General features: G+C 50.7%; 1 protein-coding gene across 2 annotated transcripts in view; it reads left to right on the top strand.

Annotated features, from left to right (window-relative positions):
- Positions 1-17,385, top strand: part of Esyt3 (extended synaptotagmin 3) — a 45,738-nt gene that overhangs the window by 19,638 nt on the left and 8,715 nt on the right. For both annotated transcript variants that reach the window (XM_021228330.2, XM_013114828.3), the window contains exons 3-14: positions 1,556-1,690; positions 3,907-3,983; positions 5,307-5,373; positions 6,809-6,898; positions 7,787-7,842; positions 9,501-9,621; positions 13,244-13,414; positions 14,038-14,120; positions 15,604-15,652; positions 16,039-16,128; positions 16,861-16,923; positions 17,006-17,068. In XM_021228330.2, the coding sequence (XP_021083989.1) occupies positions 1,556-1,690; positions 3,907-3,983; positions 5,307-5,373; positions 6,809-6,898; positions 7,787-7,842; positions 9,501-9,621; positions 13,244-13,414; positions 14,038-14,120; positions 15,604-15,652; positions 16,039-16,128; positions 16,861-16,923; positions 17,006-17,068 (1,065 nt within the window). The remainder of the gene's footprint in view (positions 1-1,555; positions 1,691-3,906; positions 3,984-5,306; positions 5,374-6,808; positions 6,899-7,786; positions 7,843-9,500; positions 9,622-13,243; positions 13,415-14,037; positions 14,121-15,603; positions 15,653-16,038; positions 16,129-16,860; positions 16,924-17,005; positions 17,069-17,385) is intronic.

Below are 17,385 nucleotides of genomic sequence, written 5' to 3'. Positions count from 1 at the left end.
AACCCTGGGAGGAGACTTGGTCCATAGCGGCACTCACTTAGGTCAGATGTTAGCACATGTGACAGTTGTTCATCTAAGATTGATATTTCACGTTCCTGCAAAGGCCGTTGCCAAGTGCATCAAAAGCTGTCCCAGCTCACTGCTTTAAGAGTGACCTGAGTTCTGTAGTGAAGAACTGGGTACCAGGCCTCAGGACCATACTCTGCAGAGCCCTTCCTGTGAGTGCCAGCCAGGCCCTGATCACTGCAGAGCCTGCATCTTCACTGAGTGCTACTTGACCATGGAGGCGGCTGTTAGGATGAGGACGGAGGCAACTGTGAAGGGAACTGTACATGAGGGTGATGCCACAAGCGCTGGAGAACACAGGAAGGTGGTGCAGGCAAGGCCTCCAAGAAAGAGACCATAAGCCCCTGGGTCCCATATAGCTTTAGGCTCTGCTGTGCTTATAGGGAGGAGCAGAGTGGAGGAGGAGCATCTTTACCCTGAAGCCCAAAGCCCCTGCTACTACTGTCACTTGCCCTTGCTACCCAACATCTTCACTTCACTCCCACTACAATAGGAAGTTGCCATTACTAAAAGAAACTAAAACAGTCTATAGGTCATCTGAAAACATTGTGCCTTGCCAGTGAGAGAGCTTGCCCATCCCTACAACATACATGTTAGACTCCTGTAATCGTCCTCTGACCTCCACGTGAGTACTATAGTGCAAGCCCACACATACACACAATGTAAAGAATAAAAATATTGTGTCAATGTCCTTTGGGCAAATTTTGATCTTTTTTATGTCATCTATGAACCAAATACTATAGTGGTCCCATAGATTATAATTGGAGCTGAACATTTCCTGTCCAGTGTTTCAACCATGTCTTTTCTAGGCTTGGTTCTTTTTACAAACACTGCCTACTGTGTCATGGTTGCCTGCAGTATTCACCACAGTAACTTGCTGGGCAGGTTTGTAGCCTAGGAGCCATAGGCTGTACCAATCAGCTGGGTGTGTAGTAGGCTAGACCATCTGGGCTTGTGTAAGCAATTTGATATTTGCATAAGGACTAGAGCATGGGTACATGAGGCCCTGGCATCAGGAGAAACTTGGTCCCAAACATGACTTTCAGACCAGCCCTTTGACTCATCCTGGTACAGAAATGGACCAAAGTCTACCTTTTCTGGCTTGTAGAAATTATACTCACAGAAAACAATTTATCAATCTCCTCTGCTGCTGTTTTTTTCTTAAACAGTTAGCATGTTACTGTGTATGAGCTGCAGTGCAGAGAGAGGATGTGTTTGGGGCAGAGTTGATGGCCTTATATTACTGAATTAAACATAAGTGTGTTTCCATGGTACTCTGAAAAACTCTAACCCTCTGCCTAGAGGTGATCTGCTGCTGTCCTCAGGTGTTACAGAATGGATGGATGGGTAGGTGGGAGGCCTATGGGCAGGCATCATGAAGACTGTGGACTCCACCCATGAGACCAGGCTGCAGAGGATCTAGGCTGCTGCAGATCTGCATTCTGGGGGCACAGACCTGACCTGTGAGGGCTTCTGTCCCTACTTGCAGATCATCACGCAGATCTGGCCCTACCTAAGCATGATCATGGAGAACAAGGTGCGGGAGAAGCTGGAGCCCAAGATCCGGGAGAAGAGTGCCCACCTCAGGACCTTCACCTTCACGAAGCTCTACTTCGGACAGAAGGTTGGTGCTCCCTCAGTGAGGTCAGCCTGGACTTGCTGGGCAGTCTTTTCTCTGTCCTCTCTTCCACCCAGGACAGTCACTTGATTACAAGGACTCCACTGGGCCTCAGAGAACCACAGCCTTTGCCTGCATTTCCCAGCTCATCAGTTCCAGTGCACAACTCTCGCCTCCTGTCCCCCTACCCAACTTTCCAGGTTCCAAGGAAGCGAGGGCCAGAGAGCAGAAAGAAGCTGGGGGAACTAGTACCCCCTTTTCTAGAGATTTTAGAAACATGCATGGAAGGAGCCAGATGGAGAGATGAGCAGGTTGTAACTGCTAACCCCAAGTCAGCTGTGACCTCTGCCTAGTGGTTTATGACAGTGCCACAAAGTAGTTCTAGACCTTAGGAGTTCACACTTGTTCTGTGGAGACCACAGGCATTCCAAAAGGAGTGATGTCTGAATTATGGGAAAATTTAGCAGGCAGAGCAGGGGGACTTCATACTGCTGAGTTTAGAGCAGAGCCTGTGCCACCCCAGGCTACCCCTTGGGCACTGAGCCTGAGGAGGTTGACCAGATGTTCTAGCCCTGCAGGCGACTGCTCTCACTCTCCATCCTGCCCTTTCAAGGCCTTCTGTTCTTGGCCTTGCCCATCCCATCTGTTCCTCATCCTCCCATTTCCCCTCCTCCCTCTGACTGTGGTGTTCTCCCAGGACCTAGACAGGCTCAAGCATACCCCTGTGTATTTGTCCTACCTGCTTCTTTCACAGTTGCCAGTGTCTTTAGCGTCCTCGGTGCTGCAGTGACCCAGCTTCCTAACACATAAAAGGAAAGGACCCATTTCTAAGGGCTGCCGTAAGCATGGACCACAGGCCAGGCCTCAGATGGCTTCTGCAACTGTGTGAACAATGTCTGGCATGTGGAAGCCACGTTCTGGTCTGGTGCCCTTGTCCAACTGTGAGCCTGAACCAGGACTATCCTGCCTGGCATACAGTGGACACCCTAATCATCCCTGAAGATGAGGTATTGGGGTAGCTAAACATTCATAAATGCCAGGCAATCCAGTAGGCCCCAAGAAATGGTGACTGAGCCCAGTACCCCTCCCCCCAGACCAGACTCCAATGAGCCAGGGCAGAGCCAAGCTGTGGGTGCCCTTAGCAGCTTTTACAATTCTGGAGACTTCTAAAGAAAAAGGTAATATAAAATTCAAAGTTGCCCAACACATGGAAGGTCTTGGGCTCAATTACAGGTACCACAAAGAATCTAAAATACAAAATGAATATTAATTGTGAGAAAACAAGCGGTACAGATAAAACATTGTTTTAATGAACTCCATAGTCTGAGAATCTATTCAAAGGTTAATATATTTCTAGATTTTATGTATATGCCTGAGTGAGTTTATATGCATCGCACACATGCCAGAGGCTCCGGGGAATGAGGGGAGGGCAGCAGACCCCTGAGCCACTATGTAGGTTCTGGAACCAAACCCTGGTCTTCTCTGAAAGCAGCATATTCTATTAACCACTGCGCCCTCTCTCCAGCCCCAGTAATACATTTTAAAATGCCCCTTTCCATGGAGTGAATAGAAACTTAATAGAATCCCTTCTCCTTTTATAACTGGTTAAATTTTTTCAATCACTTATTGCAAAAATTTTCAAACATATAAAATGTTTAATGAATTATTCAATGAACATCACAGATCTGTTATCTCAACTGTACAGATTTTAATATCTTGCTGTGTTTGATTTATTATGTCCATGCATCTGTTTCTATATTCATCTTTCTGTAAAATGCATTCCAAACTCAAAGGCAGACGCCCGTGAACTTTCCACCTCCGCACGTGGGCATGCGTGTTACTAGTTCAGGTGCAAATGAAATTTAGTTTTTACTATTGATTAGTCTTAGAGTACCTGAGAGAACAGTGAGCAGAGGGAGAGATGAAGACAGGAGGGACTGGATCCCTGAGCCAGTGACCCTGCCTTCACCATACCCGTGTGGGGCCAGCTCCTTCCCATTTGTCACACTCCTGTTAAACTCTCGTCCCCCAAGTCCCTCCTGGTGGGGAACAGAGTGGCTGTTCCTTATTTCCATTCCACTGTCTCGGGGCTAGGCTGTGGACATATGAGGCCAAGCTGTGTCCCCCATTGCCCCGTGTCTTCTCCAGACTGGTCAGTAGCTGTGATAGGAAGGAAAAACAAGAAGGGGACCCACAGCCCTTCTTCATCTCATCTCTTCCAGTGCCCCAAGGTGAACGGTGTCAAGGCACACACTGACAAAGGCAACCGAAGGAAAGTGACCCTGGACCTGCAGATCTGGTGAGAACTGCAGTCTTGGGGACAGGCAGGGTAACTCTAGTCAGCAGCTGAAGCCTTCCGAGACCCCTGTCTTTGTAAAAGATGGGGTGCAGAAAAGAGGATGGGGTGACTTGTCTCAAATAGCCAGCCCTGGCTCACTCTTCAGCCTGAGCCTCATCTTGCACCCCTAGCTGCTCTGAACAGCACAGCCAGGGCGGCAGAACTCTCTTGCAAGCCGCAGCTGGGCCACTTGGAGCATCAGTGCCGCCTCCGCAGAGGAGATGGTTTGAGGGGGCGGGTGTGACAAGAGGAGACAGGCACTTGTGCTGAGGCCAGGGAGCTTCGAGCACAGAGAAAAGCTGTTTGGAGAGCTGGCCTCTGACATGTCGGGAAAACCAGAGAGTCAGCTGGGTTGGCTGTTCAGTGGGCTGCACTCCGCACTGGTCGTGAGCATGCCTTTCCGGTGAGGCTCATGATGGGCTTGGGCCAGGAAGGGAGAGTCAAGCAGTAAGTCTCTCCGGAGGTGCTGAGGCATTGAAGGTGCGTTAGGGGACAGCACTAGCCCCTGCAGCTGTCATTCCTTCCCAGAGTCTCTCATTCCTGGGCCAGAAACAGACGCTGGTTCCGGGGCCACCCACTTAGGAGCTGGCCTCCATTGTGTCGGAATGGTGGCAGACCACAAAGTGCTCCCGACCCCGGATGCTGTGCTCTCATATGAATAGTTCAGCCTCTTGGGTGGTGCTTGGCACCCCTGTCACCCTGTTCTGCTTGTCCCTGGGCGTATGCGCCTTCAACAGCAGTTCGTACGCCCAGGTGTGCGGGTGTGTGACAGTCACCTCCCCTTAGCCTCCTTCAAACCTTTGGCAGTCTCCTGACCTTTACCCTCAAAGACACCCATTCTGGGCTCCTTTGTACCCATCACCTGACAGGGGCCGCCAGCTGGTCCTGTCTCCAAGGCTTTATCACCTACCTCAACCTCCAGCAACAACTAGGGGCGATGGCGGGATGAACCTGGGGGCGGTGCACATGCGTCCCTTTGGTGGGGATACGGAAGTGGTAGAGGAACAATATATTTCCCACAAGTCCATCCTTTTCATCCATGGGTGCCCTGGGATGAGGTGGTAGTGCAAAGCCCTGCTTTCCTAGGCAGAGGTGGGAATGTGCCTAAGATGCTAGGTGTAGGAGTCTGGGAGGGGCCCAGGAAGGCTGAGGCTACGGAAAAAGTGACATGAGACTCGATGGCCAACAATGAGGGCTGAGGCTGCAAATCACTGGGCAAGTTTCCTGCCTGCTCTGAGCAGGAGCCCCGCCCCCGTCCTGTCTTCATCACCCTCCCTATTTCAGCTACATTGGGGACTGTGAGATCAGCGTGGAGCTTCAGAAGATCCGGGCAGGTGTGAATGGCATCCAGGTGAGTGAGGGTGCCATGATGGCTGCTCCAGCACCCCCCCCCCCCCCCCCGCAGTGGGCCAGGGAAATGGAAGCAGCTCACACTGGAATGCTGCTTATTACTCCTTGTTCATTTGAGGAGCCCACAGCCCAGCTCCCAAATAAACCCCACACAGAGGCTTATTCTTAGTTACAAATGCCCTGCCTTAGCTTGGCTTGTTTCTAGCCAGCTTTTCTTTCTTTTTTTTAAATTTATTTATTACATATACATATACATATATTACATATACAGTGTTCTGCCTACATACCGGAAAAGGGCATCAGATTGAATTGTAGATGGTTGCAAGCCACCATGTGGTTGCTGGGAATTGAACTCAGGACCCCTGGAAGAGCAGTCAGTGCTCTTAACCTCTGAGCCATCTCTCCAGCCCTAGCCAGCTTTTCTTATCTTTAATTATCCCATCTACCTTTTGCCTCCAGGCTTTTTCCTTTTCTTCTATATATCTTACTTTCACTCTTACTCCGTGGCTGACCAGGCAGCTGGCCCCTAGTGTCCTCCTCTACTTGCTCCTCCTAGTCATCCTCTCTGCCTGCCAGCCCCGCCTGTCCTTGCTCCTGCCTCGCTATTGGTCATTCAGCGCTTTGTTAGGCCATCAGGTGTTTTAGACAGGCACAGTAACACAGCTTCACAGAGTTAAACAAATGCAGCATAAACAAAAGCAACACATCTTTGCATCATTAGACAAATGTTCCCCAGCATAAACAAAAGTAACACCTTAAAATAATTTCCCGCCGGGCGGTGGTAGCACACGCCTTTAATCCCAGCACTCGGGAGGCAGAGACAGGCGGATCGCTGTGAGTTCGAGACTGGGCTGGACCGATAGCCTCCAAAACAATACAGAGAAACCCTGTCTCGTAAAAACCAAAAAAAAAAATTCCCACGACGCTGGAACACGCTGTGAAGGACACAATGGTACCAGGCAAGGGCTGGTGACACAGGGGCAGCTGTGAGGTCACAAAAATCAGCAGGTGGTGCTGGGCTTCACTAGCCTGCTGGACCTTGGGCTCTTGAGCCGCCTTGTGTCAAGTTTTATCTGCATCTGCCTAGGGAAGTGAGAGGGTGCCGTAGCTGAGACCCAGGTAGGCCTGGGAGGCGGACACATCCTCTATAGAAGCTGTGTGCAGATTTGGAAGTCACTTCTGTGTCCCAGCCACCCCAGCTGCCCACACACCACAGTGTAGTTAGTTCGTGGCCTTTGGTGGCCAGCAGTGGGGTCCTAGCTATGTCCAAGTCCCTGAACATGAACTATGGTCCCTTCAGTGACAGCAAGTGACCTAGGCAGGTCATCCTGACAGTGAGGGAGGGTGACGTGAGTGATAAGGAAACCATGGAGGACTGACCTGAGTGGCGGGTCTGAGAAGAGGTCTGGTCCCTCCCTCACAACTCTGTCTCACAGTTGCAGGGTACCCTTCGTATCATCCTGGAGCCCCTGCTGGTGGACAAGCCCTTTGTGGGAGCTGTGACCATATTTTTCCTTCAAAAGCCGGTGAGCTCAAAGCCTAGGGACAGGCCTGGAGCTCTCCATGAGCCGACATCAGACCTCACATATTGGGATTTAGGCAGAGAATGGACATTGCTTCAATCCACCACGCTGGACGCCTATGGCCCAAACCTAGCTGGGTCCTTAAGGTGACCTCGGGGAGTTAGACTGAGCTCTGCCCATGATGAGAGCTGAGCTGGAAGAGGGTTCCAAGGTCAGGAATGGAGCTGAGACAAACCTGGGCTCTTGAGAAGTGGCCAACCGGGCTGTGTGGCACAGCCCCCTTCTCTGGTGGTCCTGGCACGAAGCAGCAGGCCTGACCTGCCTCAGCTAAGGCCTGGGGCCTTGTTCTAGTTTCATTCTGTTGTGTTCAAACACTGCCCAGAAGCTACTTGGGAGAGGAATGGGTTTGTCTCAGCTTATGGATAACAGTCCGTCACTGAGGGAAGTCGGGGTAGGAATCCAGAGACCTAAAGCAGAAACCAGGGAGGAAATCTGCTTGCTAGCTCACGTAGTCTCAAGCTTACCTAGCTTGCTTATTCAGCCCAAGGCCCCTCCTACCTAGGGGATAGTGTCACCCACAGTGGATGAGCCCGCCTATATCAATTAACAATCGAGGCACCCTCCTATGTATGATAGGGGAAAATCCCTCAGTTGAAGCTTCTCAGCTGCCTCTAAGCTGTGTCAAGTTGATAAAGCTAGCTGGGATACTCTCCCATGCCCCAGGGCAGAGTTAACAGGCTGAGAGACATCTCCCCTACCTCAGTCCTGCAGCAGGGGCACCCTAGCAAGTGGGCTTCTCCCTTTGGGGGGGGGTATGAGGAGTTTGGAGAAAGGTATCAGTCCTGGGTTCCCAGCTTCTTGAGCCTAGCAGCCTCCCTCTGCCCTCTGCAGCACCTTCAGATCAACTGGACAGGCCTGACCAACCTGCTGGACATGCCAGGTATCAAGTAAGTGCCTGGGGGGGCGGGGCGGGCTCCCTGGAGTCCTTACCGTGCTGTGAGCAGCACAGAGGCTACACCCTCTACCCCACCCTGCAGAAGCAGTGGGAAAAGGGGGCAAGTACTGGTGTGTGTGTGTGTGTGTGTGTGTGTGTGTGTTCATGTGTTGTTGGGGAAGACTAACCTGTGGACAGGTGCACACATTCCTGCTGAGGTTCCCAGAGCACACACACGCACATATGTATGGTAGAATCATACTGTGTGGTGAGTGTCCTCACTTTCACCCTTCACTACCCCAGTGCACTGAGAAGCCCAGGTGGCTCCTGTGACCGTGGTTGACAGGCACGGAGATGGGAAGGGGGCATTTCCCAGCCTTCCCGGGATGGAGGGACATCTGGACTGGTCAGGAAAGCTGTTGGCTGTCTCTCTAGGATCCAAGGAGGGCCACCCATGTGCTCACTGGCTTGTCCCCTCTGATCTCACTGTTCCCAATGGAGCGAATCCAGTCCCTGCACCTCTTCCTCCATTCTTTGAAAATCTCAAACATGCAATGAAATCTATCCACCTTTCACTTCCTCCTCTAACTCTCCCTGCCCCCCCCCAGCACATCCTTCTCCCAACTTCATGTCCCCTTCTTATTTTTATTTTAAATAACCCGTGAAGTCCAATTAATGCTGCCTATATGTGCACGAGTGAGGGTCCATCTACTTAAGCACAGGAAAATCCACCAGTGGCCACACCCTCAGGAATGATTCTCCCTCTACCAACAGCTGTCCATTGCCAAAAGGTTCTCAGTTATTGGTGAGGCCTGGAGAGCTCCTCCCCATTTAGCCTTAAATTTTGACTGCTTGGGTCTTGTGTACGTCCTGTGCAGGTAACCACAGCTGCTCCGAGTTCATGAGTATGATAGCCATGGCATGTCCAGGAGCCAGCATGTAACTTACCCTGTCCTCTGGCTCCCCATTCTCCCTCCTCCTCCATGGTGCTCCTTGAACTTTGGCAAGGGGGTTGATGCGGATGTCCCATTTAAGCAGTCATGCGCTATAATTCAAAGGAGACTTTTTGAGCACCTTTTGTGTGCTGGTCCTGCTCTCTGGGTACTGTCCCCCCAGCCCCCCTTCCCCCTCCCTCGGGGGAAGGTGAGCCAAGGAACAGAGAATGTCACAGGGTCAAGGAGGAGAAAGGCTTCAGTGGCCAGCTGTTGGGTCTTGTGACCTCAGCACTGTTCTCCATGCTGTACCCACCACTCCCCTCGCATCCACTCCAGGTGCAGCCATTAGCAACCCTGTGTCAGGACCCTGATGTCAAGGGACGGGGACACCCATCTGAGCCAGGGCAGCTAGGGAGTAAGAATGGGAATCTTGACCTAGGCCTGGGATCTGTCCTTAAAGTGCCGTGTTGCCTGGGAACAAAGCAGGGCCCCTTTTTTTTTAAATTGGGGTTGGGGAGTGCAAGCAGGATGCTGCTTCTTGGGTCAATATGTCCACATCTCACAATGTGTATCTGCTTGGAACCCAGCAGCTGGTCAGGAAGAGATAAGTGTAGTCTCTCTGCTGGAGCCTTCTGCCAAGCTAGTCTCCCAGTGCCAGCATTGAGGATGGGTACAGGGCAGGTGGCTCGGGGAAGCAATGTCACCCCTCCACAACTGGTCATGCTTGATGTTGTAGTGATGTGTCAGACAGCCTGCTGGAAGACCTCATCGCCGCCCACCTGGTGCTGCCCAACCGTGTGACTGTGCCTGTGAAGAAGGGGCTGGATATAACCACCCTGCGCTTCCCTCTGCCCTGCGTGAGTACCAGCAGGCAGCCGGCTCCAGAGCATCGGGCCAATGAAGAGGGACGCTGGCCAGGGCTGGGTTCTGAACAGGGCTCATTGGTGGCCATTGTCATCCTCTAGTATGAGCCAGGGCAACCCATTTCACAGGGGGCCAGCGGCTGGGAAGGATGTGTGACTTCCACACTCCATGACACCCTTCCTCCTCAGGAAGGCTCCTTTGACTCTGTTTAGTGGTGGAAAGGACCTTGGCATCTATAGAAATAGAAGGTTCATGGTTGAACCAGGATGCGAATTCTTTGGGTTCTGAACTGAGCCCATTTCCCCCAACTTTCCTGAGGTCCATTCATGAGGCCCCTGGAGATTGCCCTATGGCTGCCCTACAAAAAGTAGCACTGGCTAAGGGGCTTCATTTAGGGACCCTGGAAGAGGAAAATGTATCTATTTCTCCCTCTGCCAGGTGAAGAGCCTCAGGCCTTCTGCTCACGCTCAGCCTGACACACACTGTAGTGCACACGAGTTCAGGGGTCCGGGCTGGGTGGGGTGGCAGCGTGGACCTCCAAGTCTTCCCATGGCAGCTCACTGGCTTTCATTATATTACGTATGCAGCAGTCCTGTAGCAATGTAAACACCATCTCACCCATGCAAGAATTGCTAAAAACATGTTCTCAAATGCGCATATTCCACTAGGAATGCACTGACAATTTGCCACATTTAGAACTCTTTGGGGGATAGCTTCTATGTGTTTTTGGTAACTGGTCGTGAATATTTACATTTATTTCATCATTCTCTATCTTCAAGTTTTACTTTTTAATTTCTTATTATAATATAGCTATGTGTTTCTAAAGGTCAATACCAAAACTGCATCTTAAAGAGTTTCACCACTCCTTGTTCCTTTCCCCCAACCCCTGCCCCCACCCCCTGCCACGTAAGTAATGGTTTTCTCCCATTGTATGTGAGTGTTAGTAAATGTGGGCACAGACACATAGTCATATGTGTGCACTTTGTTTATATTCATGGTCCCCATTTCTTTCTTAGATTTTGATTCATTTTTTGAGAATTTCATTAGTTTATTTTAGAGAGGGGAGATGGACACAAAGGCCATGGAGGCCCAGTCCAATTAGCTGAGGAGCTACCGGAAATTGGTAGTTGCCAGTAGATTATAACCTTTCTGTCTCCCTGGAATTTTGTTTGAGCTTGCACAGGTCCTGGGCGCGCTGCCACAACCACTGTGAGTTCACATATGCAGCTCCCCTGCTATGTCTGGGAAATACTATTTCTTTGTAGTCACCCATCACCTCTGACTCTCACAATTTTTCCTCTTCCACAATGATCTCTGAGCTGGGTTGTGATATATCCCATTTAGGGCTGAGCATTCCAGTCTCTCATTTTCTGCACCTTGGTGAGTTATGGTCTCTGTGCTAATCACCATCCACTGCAAAAAGTAGTTCTGGTGAGGGCCAAGAGATGCTCTAATATACGGGTATAACAGTAAGTCATTGGGAGTCAGTTTAATACTGCATTCATTTAGCAGAATAGTGGTATATTCTCCTCTGCAGCCCTGGCCTGTTTAACTATAGAGTCTAGAAACCAATGAGTCCCAGGTATGGATTTCATTTTGTGGAGTGAACCTTAAGTTCAGTCGGAAGGTGGTTGTTTACTTCTCTGCTATTTGTGCTGCTATTGCACCAGTGGACATGTATTGCCAGTCATTCTTGCAGCGTTCAGGGGTCACAGCTGGGTAAGACTGATCACTTTTCTCTCCATGAAAGTAGAAAATGAAGCTTCCAGAAATCAGTGCCAGCCTAATTTCTCCAAGTTCCATGACTCGGGGATATGATATCTTCAGCAACAGGGTTGTCTTAGGGTTTTTATTGCTGTGAAGAGACACCATAACCACGGCAACTCTTATAAAGAAAACATTTAATCGGGGTGGCATACTTACAGAGTTCAGTCCATTATCATCATGCAGGCAGACATGATACTGGCTACATTTTGATATGCAGGCCACAGGAAGTTGAATGAAAGTCACATTGTGGGAAGTTTGAGCAAAAGAAACCTCAAAGCCTGTTCCTACAGTGACACACTTCCTCCAAAAAGCCACACCTCCTTATAGTGCCACTCTCTTTGGGGGCCATTTTCTTCTACATCATCACAAGGGTCTTATCAAGTCCTGGAGGTAAACAAGAGCATTGGCAATAACCTGTAATGTTTGGGAGTCTGTGAAGCCAACAATTCCCACAGAGGAACCCCTTCCTGGTACCTGAGTTCTTGCTAGCCGGGGAAGTAGGGACACCGTCACCCTACTGTTACTGAGTAACTGTGTGTGTGTACATGCTTTAGGAAGCTTCTACAGTAGAAAAGGCCTTAAGTGGTAGTTATCATGGCCCCCATTTCTTTGATAGGTGTTAATGTACTATTTCCCTTCCTTGCTTTTATTGCTAAATCTATCACAGAACCCCACTGCCACAGTACGGATAGAGCCTTCTGCATTCCTGCCGATGGCTGCAAAGTACTTCACTGTGGGAGTTACCATCACTGCACCACAGCCCTGTTGATGGATAGTCAGGTTGTGTCTGGACTTTGCTGCTATAAGCAGTAGGGCAATGAGCAGCCCATGTGCAGATCTCTTATGATTTTGGCCAGTGTACCCATGGATAGATTCCCCAAAGTTGTTTTGGAGATCAAAGAAAATGTGTATTAACTGACGGTTTAAAAAGTATTGGTCTAGGAAAGAGGCATACCCTGAGACTCAGGAACTGTGACTTTCCAAATGGCTTTGCATTTCTTTTCAGCAGTGGGAGTATGGTGGGTGATACTCAGGGCATTTACACATAGACACCTACCACCAGTGCAGGCAGGCCCACAGCATGCTGCCTGGAGTATCCCTAGTGTTCAGTTTATGTACAAGTTTCACAGCAGTACTGAAGTGTAGCACAGATCATAAAAAAACAGGGATAGATATTGGGGTTCAAGCTGATGGGCAGATAAGCAGCCAGCTACTAGCTCTTACATCTACCTCAGACTGAAGGGTGATCCTGTCTCCACCAATCCTCAGAATGAAGTCTCTCAGACTGCACTGACTTCTGCCTTATATTTTCTCTAATGCTGGATTAAAGGTGTGAGCTCTGTATCTGTTTTAGACTGATTCAGTCTTATGTATTCCAGGGTGGCCTTGAACTCACAGAGATCCATCTGCCTCTGTTTCCCAAGTGCTAGGATTGAAGGTGTGGCCACCACTGCCTGTCCTCTAGGGCTAACTAGTGGCTTAGCTCTTAACTAGGTGTGTGGTTAACTAGTGGCTTAGCTCTGCATTCTGATCTTCAGGCAAGGTTTGTTAGATTACAAAATGTCACCACAGTGAGGGAAGGAGGGACAGAAACAGCCTCAGCTGAACCAGCTGCTCACGTCGAGTCTAGAAGAGTGTGTGGGAAGGCCAGAGCCTTGGGCAGAGCAGTGGGCCCTGCCACCAACTGTTATGTGGCCTTGGCTAGGTCACTGTTATCTCCGGCTGCCATCTTTGTTCATACTGTGGAAGGGTCAGCAATGACCTCTGGTGGCTTTGGCCTTGGGATCCTGGACTTGAGGCTGTCAAGTCAAGGAGGCAGTTGTGACCCAGGTCATGGGTGTTTCTCAGGGGGTGATCAGAGTCCATTTGCTGGAGGCTGAGAAGCTGGCCCAGAAGGACAACTTCCTAGGGCTTGGAGGCAAGTCAGATCCGTATGCCAAAGTGAGCATTGGCCTGCAGCACTGCCGGAGCAAGACCGTCTACAAGAACCTGAACCCCACCTGGAATGAAGTGTTTGAGGTGAGGTTCTCTTCAGTCTGTCTGGGGAGTCCTAGTGTCTCCAGGCTTCATTCACCATGGGCTTTGATGAGCACAGCGATTCTCATGGCCCAACAGGCAAACCATGGTTGGGGAAGAGACTTGTTAATGAGCAGGCAGGTCTTTGTAAGCCCTGTCTAGCAGGCAGGCTATTCTGACCCTGATTTCTGTGCCCTTTCCCCACAAGAATCGCCTGTTGGGTGTTTTCAAGTGGAAGGAAAGCAACAGTGCACAGGCATTTCCTATGGCTCCCAGCCTTGCCTGTTGCCGGAGGGGTAGAACCGACGGCCTGTCAGTCACATGCTTCAGGGCCACCTCCTAGTGCCCCTTTCCTTACATCACTGTCTACACGCCCTGTTATGTCTAGTCCCGGGCAGTGGAAGCGGGATAAGAAAGGGAAGCTTAGTTTCCTGATGCCCCACAGCCCCCAGGTGAGGAGAATGTGACAGATGGCAGCCAGTGTCCTCTGGGCACCGTGCTACACTGAGCTTGTGCGGTATCTGGTCCTCTGCTTCCTTATAGGCAGGGCCCTAAGCTGGGCTTAGACTGTGTGACTGATTCAGCAGTCAAGACCTGTGGGGCAAGATGCTTCTCTCTCCTTGCAGTTCATGGTATATGAAGTGCCTGGGCAGGACCTGGAGGTGGACCTGTATGACGAGGATACAGACAAGGATGACTTCCTGGGCAGGTGAGGGGTGGGGATCTGGGCTTTGGAGCTTCTTCACTGCTTCACTGGGATACAAGGCTGGACCTTGGGGCATTTAGAGGGCACAGGCCTCACTGCTCAGTGACTTCAGCTCTCTGTGGCCACCGTGACAAGAGCGACTGTACCAGGCAGTCTGCTCTAGCATTGTGCAGTCCTGTTACAAACTTCCCCAGGTGTCCGCAGCCCTAACCTAGGCCCTGGAGGAGAAGGGTAATACAGAGTGGACCCCACGGCTCAGGTCCCCACTGAGAATCTACCCAGAGTCCCATTTGGAACAGTGAGTAAGGTGACATGATGACTAGGTACTCCCCACGTGCTGATACCCAGAACTCAAGGCGGAGGAAGGACTGAAGTGACCCCATGGACTGCTTGGCAGAATCTCACTTTTAGTCTAGACAGGTTCTGCCTTGAGGAGTCACCTATAAAGGTGCTAGCCCGTAAATGCTTACTGTCAAAGTTTCTATGACCACATAACGTCCCCTCCCATGGAAGACACTAGCTGAATGCTTGACTGCATTTGCCTTTCTGTAAAAAATATTCGGTACAGAGCTTGTGTAGTGAACAGGGCCATTGTGGTGTGCTATCGATCAGGGAAGGGCACAGTGCAGTGGGATCCAGCCTCCAGAAGAGGGGCCAGGATGCATTTTTGCCAGTGTATGAGAAGAGGAGCATGAGGGGGTGACATAGCTCAGAGCCGGAGGCAGGTGAAGAAGCAGCTCAAGTCTTATGCCCTGTAGTATGCAGCTTGTTTCCCTGAGTATGGAGGTATAACAAGTTTAAACATGACCAAGTAAATGAAAAACAGAGCTCACTGCCGGGTACCCCTCACTTCCAGTTTCTTCGTGGTGAGCCTCCAGTTTTAGTGTTGCAGGTGGGAAGTGAGGCTGAGTTCAGGCCCATGGTGAATGCATGCACACTTCAGAGTCACATAGGAACCGCATCCTCCCTCTGGCTGGCAAGACCTACAGGTTGGGTTTGGCTCATGATAGGCTAGGGGAACATTGTGGTATGGGACTTCCGGGCTTCCTCACACATACATATATCTTCAGTTAGTGCCACTTGCAGGGCACTGGTACCAGTTTTCAAGTCAGGGGGGCATCTGACTGTTAAAGAGCCTCTGGCATTTAGATGGCACAGGTTCAGCCAGAAAGCCAAATTCCTGTGATGCATGGACAGTTTTGCACAATGAAGAGTCACCCCACTCAACATGCCAACATCTGTGTTGTTGAAAAACCCAGAAGTGATGAATGCAGACTTCTGCTTGTCCCCTTTGGGGCGGGGAGCCACTCCCTCCCCACAGCATAAGTCCAATGGAGCATAAGGTTAGCTAGTCCCTCCCTTCTCCTGAGCTGCAAATGGTCTACTCTGTCCCAGTGGCCACATCCACTCATTGAGAACAGAGTCAGTGTGTGCCCCCAGGGCCTGCTCTGGCTATGCTTGTTTTCACTCTTTCCCTGTCTTCCAGCCTGCAGATCTGCCTTGGAGATGTCATGACCAACAGAGTGGTAGATGAGGTAGAGGTGGCGTCCCCCCGCCCCCCGGGGGTCCCGGGACACCCCTTTCACTGCATGGCTCTAGCAGGTCACTTCAACCATCTGGCCCTATGCGATGGGTCCGCTCTCTTCAGGGCTGTACCCATACTCCTCCTCAGGGACAATGGGTGATGAGGTCCAGATGACTCCAGGGAGGACCTTAGGGCTGGGGTTAGAGAGGAAGGCAGGCTGGAGCTGGCTTTCCCTACCCCCAAGTGTAAGACTTCTGCCCCACACCTGCCAGTCCCGCTGCATGTGCTGTGCCCTCTTTGGGATGGTTAATCTTTTCCCTAGTATGAAAACTAAGCAGTCCCCATCTGTGAGTAGCGCGTCTCCATCCTGAGCTCTCCTTTCCTTCCGCCCCACAGTGGTTTGTCCTGAATGACACCACCAGTGGGAGGCTGCACCTGCGGGTGGAGTGGCTGTCCCTGCTCACTGACCAGGGAGCGCTGATGGAGGTGAGTGGCCAACAATGGATCCGTCACAGAAAGGATGGTCAGCGGAGGAGACTCACTTCTACCTACTGTGTGCAGGCAGAGGAGCGGAGTGTCCACTTTTGCCTAATGGGTCAATAGAGACAGGAAATACCCCACTATGACCTACTGTGTGCAGGCAGAGGAGAAGAGTGTCCACTTTTGCCTAATGGGTCAATAGAGACAGGAAATACCCCACTATGACCTACTGTGTGCAGGCAGAGGAGAGGAGTGTCCACTTTTGCCTAATGGGTCAATAGAGACAGGAAATACCCCACTATGACCTACTGTGTGCAGGCAGAGGAGAAGAGTGTCCACTTTTGCCTAATGGGTCAATAGAGACAGGAAATACCCCACTATGACCTACTGTGTGCAGGGAGAGGCAAGGAGGCTCCGTTTGTTGCTCATTTCCTAGCGAACATGATAGTCTAGCTCTTCTTCTCACCAGAGCAGCTTCCTCACCTCTCTCAGTAAACAGTCTCTGAACTTCATTTTCAGGAAAGATGGGTCCTTAGAGCTCGGTGTCATCCAGTTTCATAGGGATATCTACCTCTGTCTAACATGAACCTATGCTGCTGCAGATGTGTTCTCAGCCAACATAAAGCTAGGTTGTTAGTGGTGGGCTGGCTGGCTTCCTTCTGCCCTGAGTAGACTTTTCCAAAGCCTGCCTGTCTTCTGGTTCTGGGAGTATTCAGTGAGGGCCGTGTCTGTTTGCAGGACCATGATGGCCACTCCTCCGCCATCCTTGTGGTCTTCTTAGAAAATGCCTGCAACCTGCCGGTGAGTCATGGTACCCATCTGCCTTACACTCGCCACAGCAAGATGCCCATGTGTTGCTTTAACCCCAATTTTTGTGCTGCAGAGAAACCCTTTTGACTACCTGAATGGTGAATACCGAGCCAAAAAACTCTCCAGGTTTGCCAAAGTAAGTGCATATAGCTGAGAAGCTGACTCCTTTTCCCTAAAGTGACTACAGCCAGGACCTGTCTGTCACACAGCCTGGGCTCACTGGGTCTACTCTGCAAGGTATTAGGCTTGACGATTCATTGTTCTGAAGTCCCATAATGATGTATTCCAGGTTTTCTTGTTTTGGGCAAGAGTGGTTGCCATTTTATAAAAAGGACCCAGAAGGTGGAGGGCCTGGGCATAGTGGAAGATGGAACTGGATATGTTTGTTCTAGTTCTGGTCTCTGGTCTGCAGCTCAGGGTTCCTCCTCAGGGTTAGTCCCACACAGTGCTAGG

The sequence above is a fragment of the Mesocricetus auratus genome, unplaced genomic scaffold, assembly GCF_017639785.1.
Source record: "Mesocricetus auratus isolate SY011 unplaced genomic scaffold, BCM_Maur_2.0 Super-Scaffold_100691, whole genome shotgun sequence".
Classification (NCBI taxonomy): domain Eukaryota; kingdom Metazoa; phylum Chordata; class Mammalia; order Rodentia; family Cricetidae; genus Mesocricetus; species Mesocricetus auratus.
The sequence above is the reverse complement of the archived record's forward strand: the minus strand, read 5'-3'. Positions and strand labels throughout refer to the sequence as shown.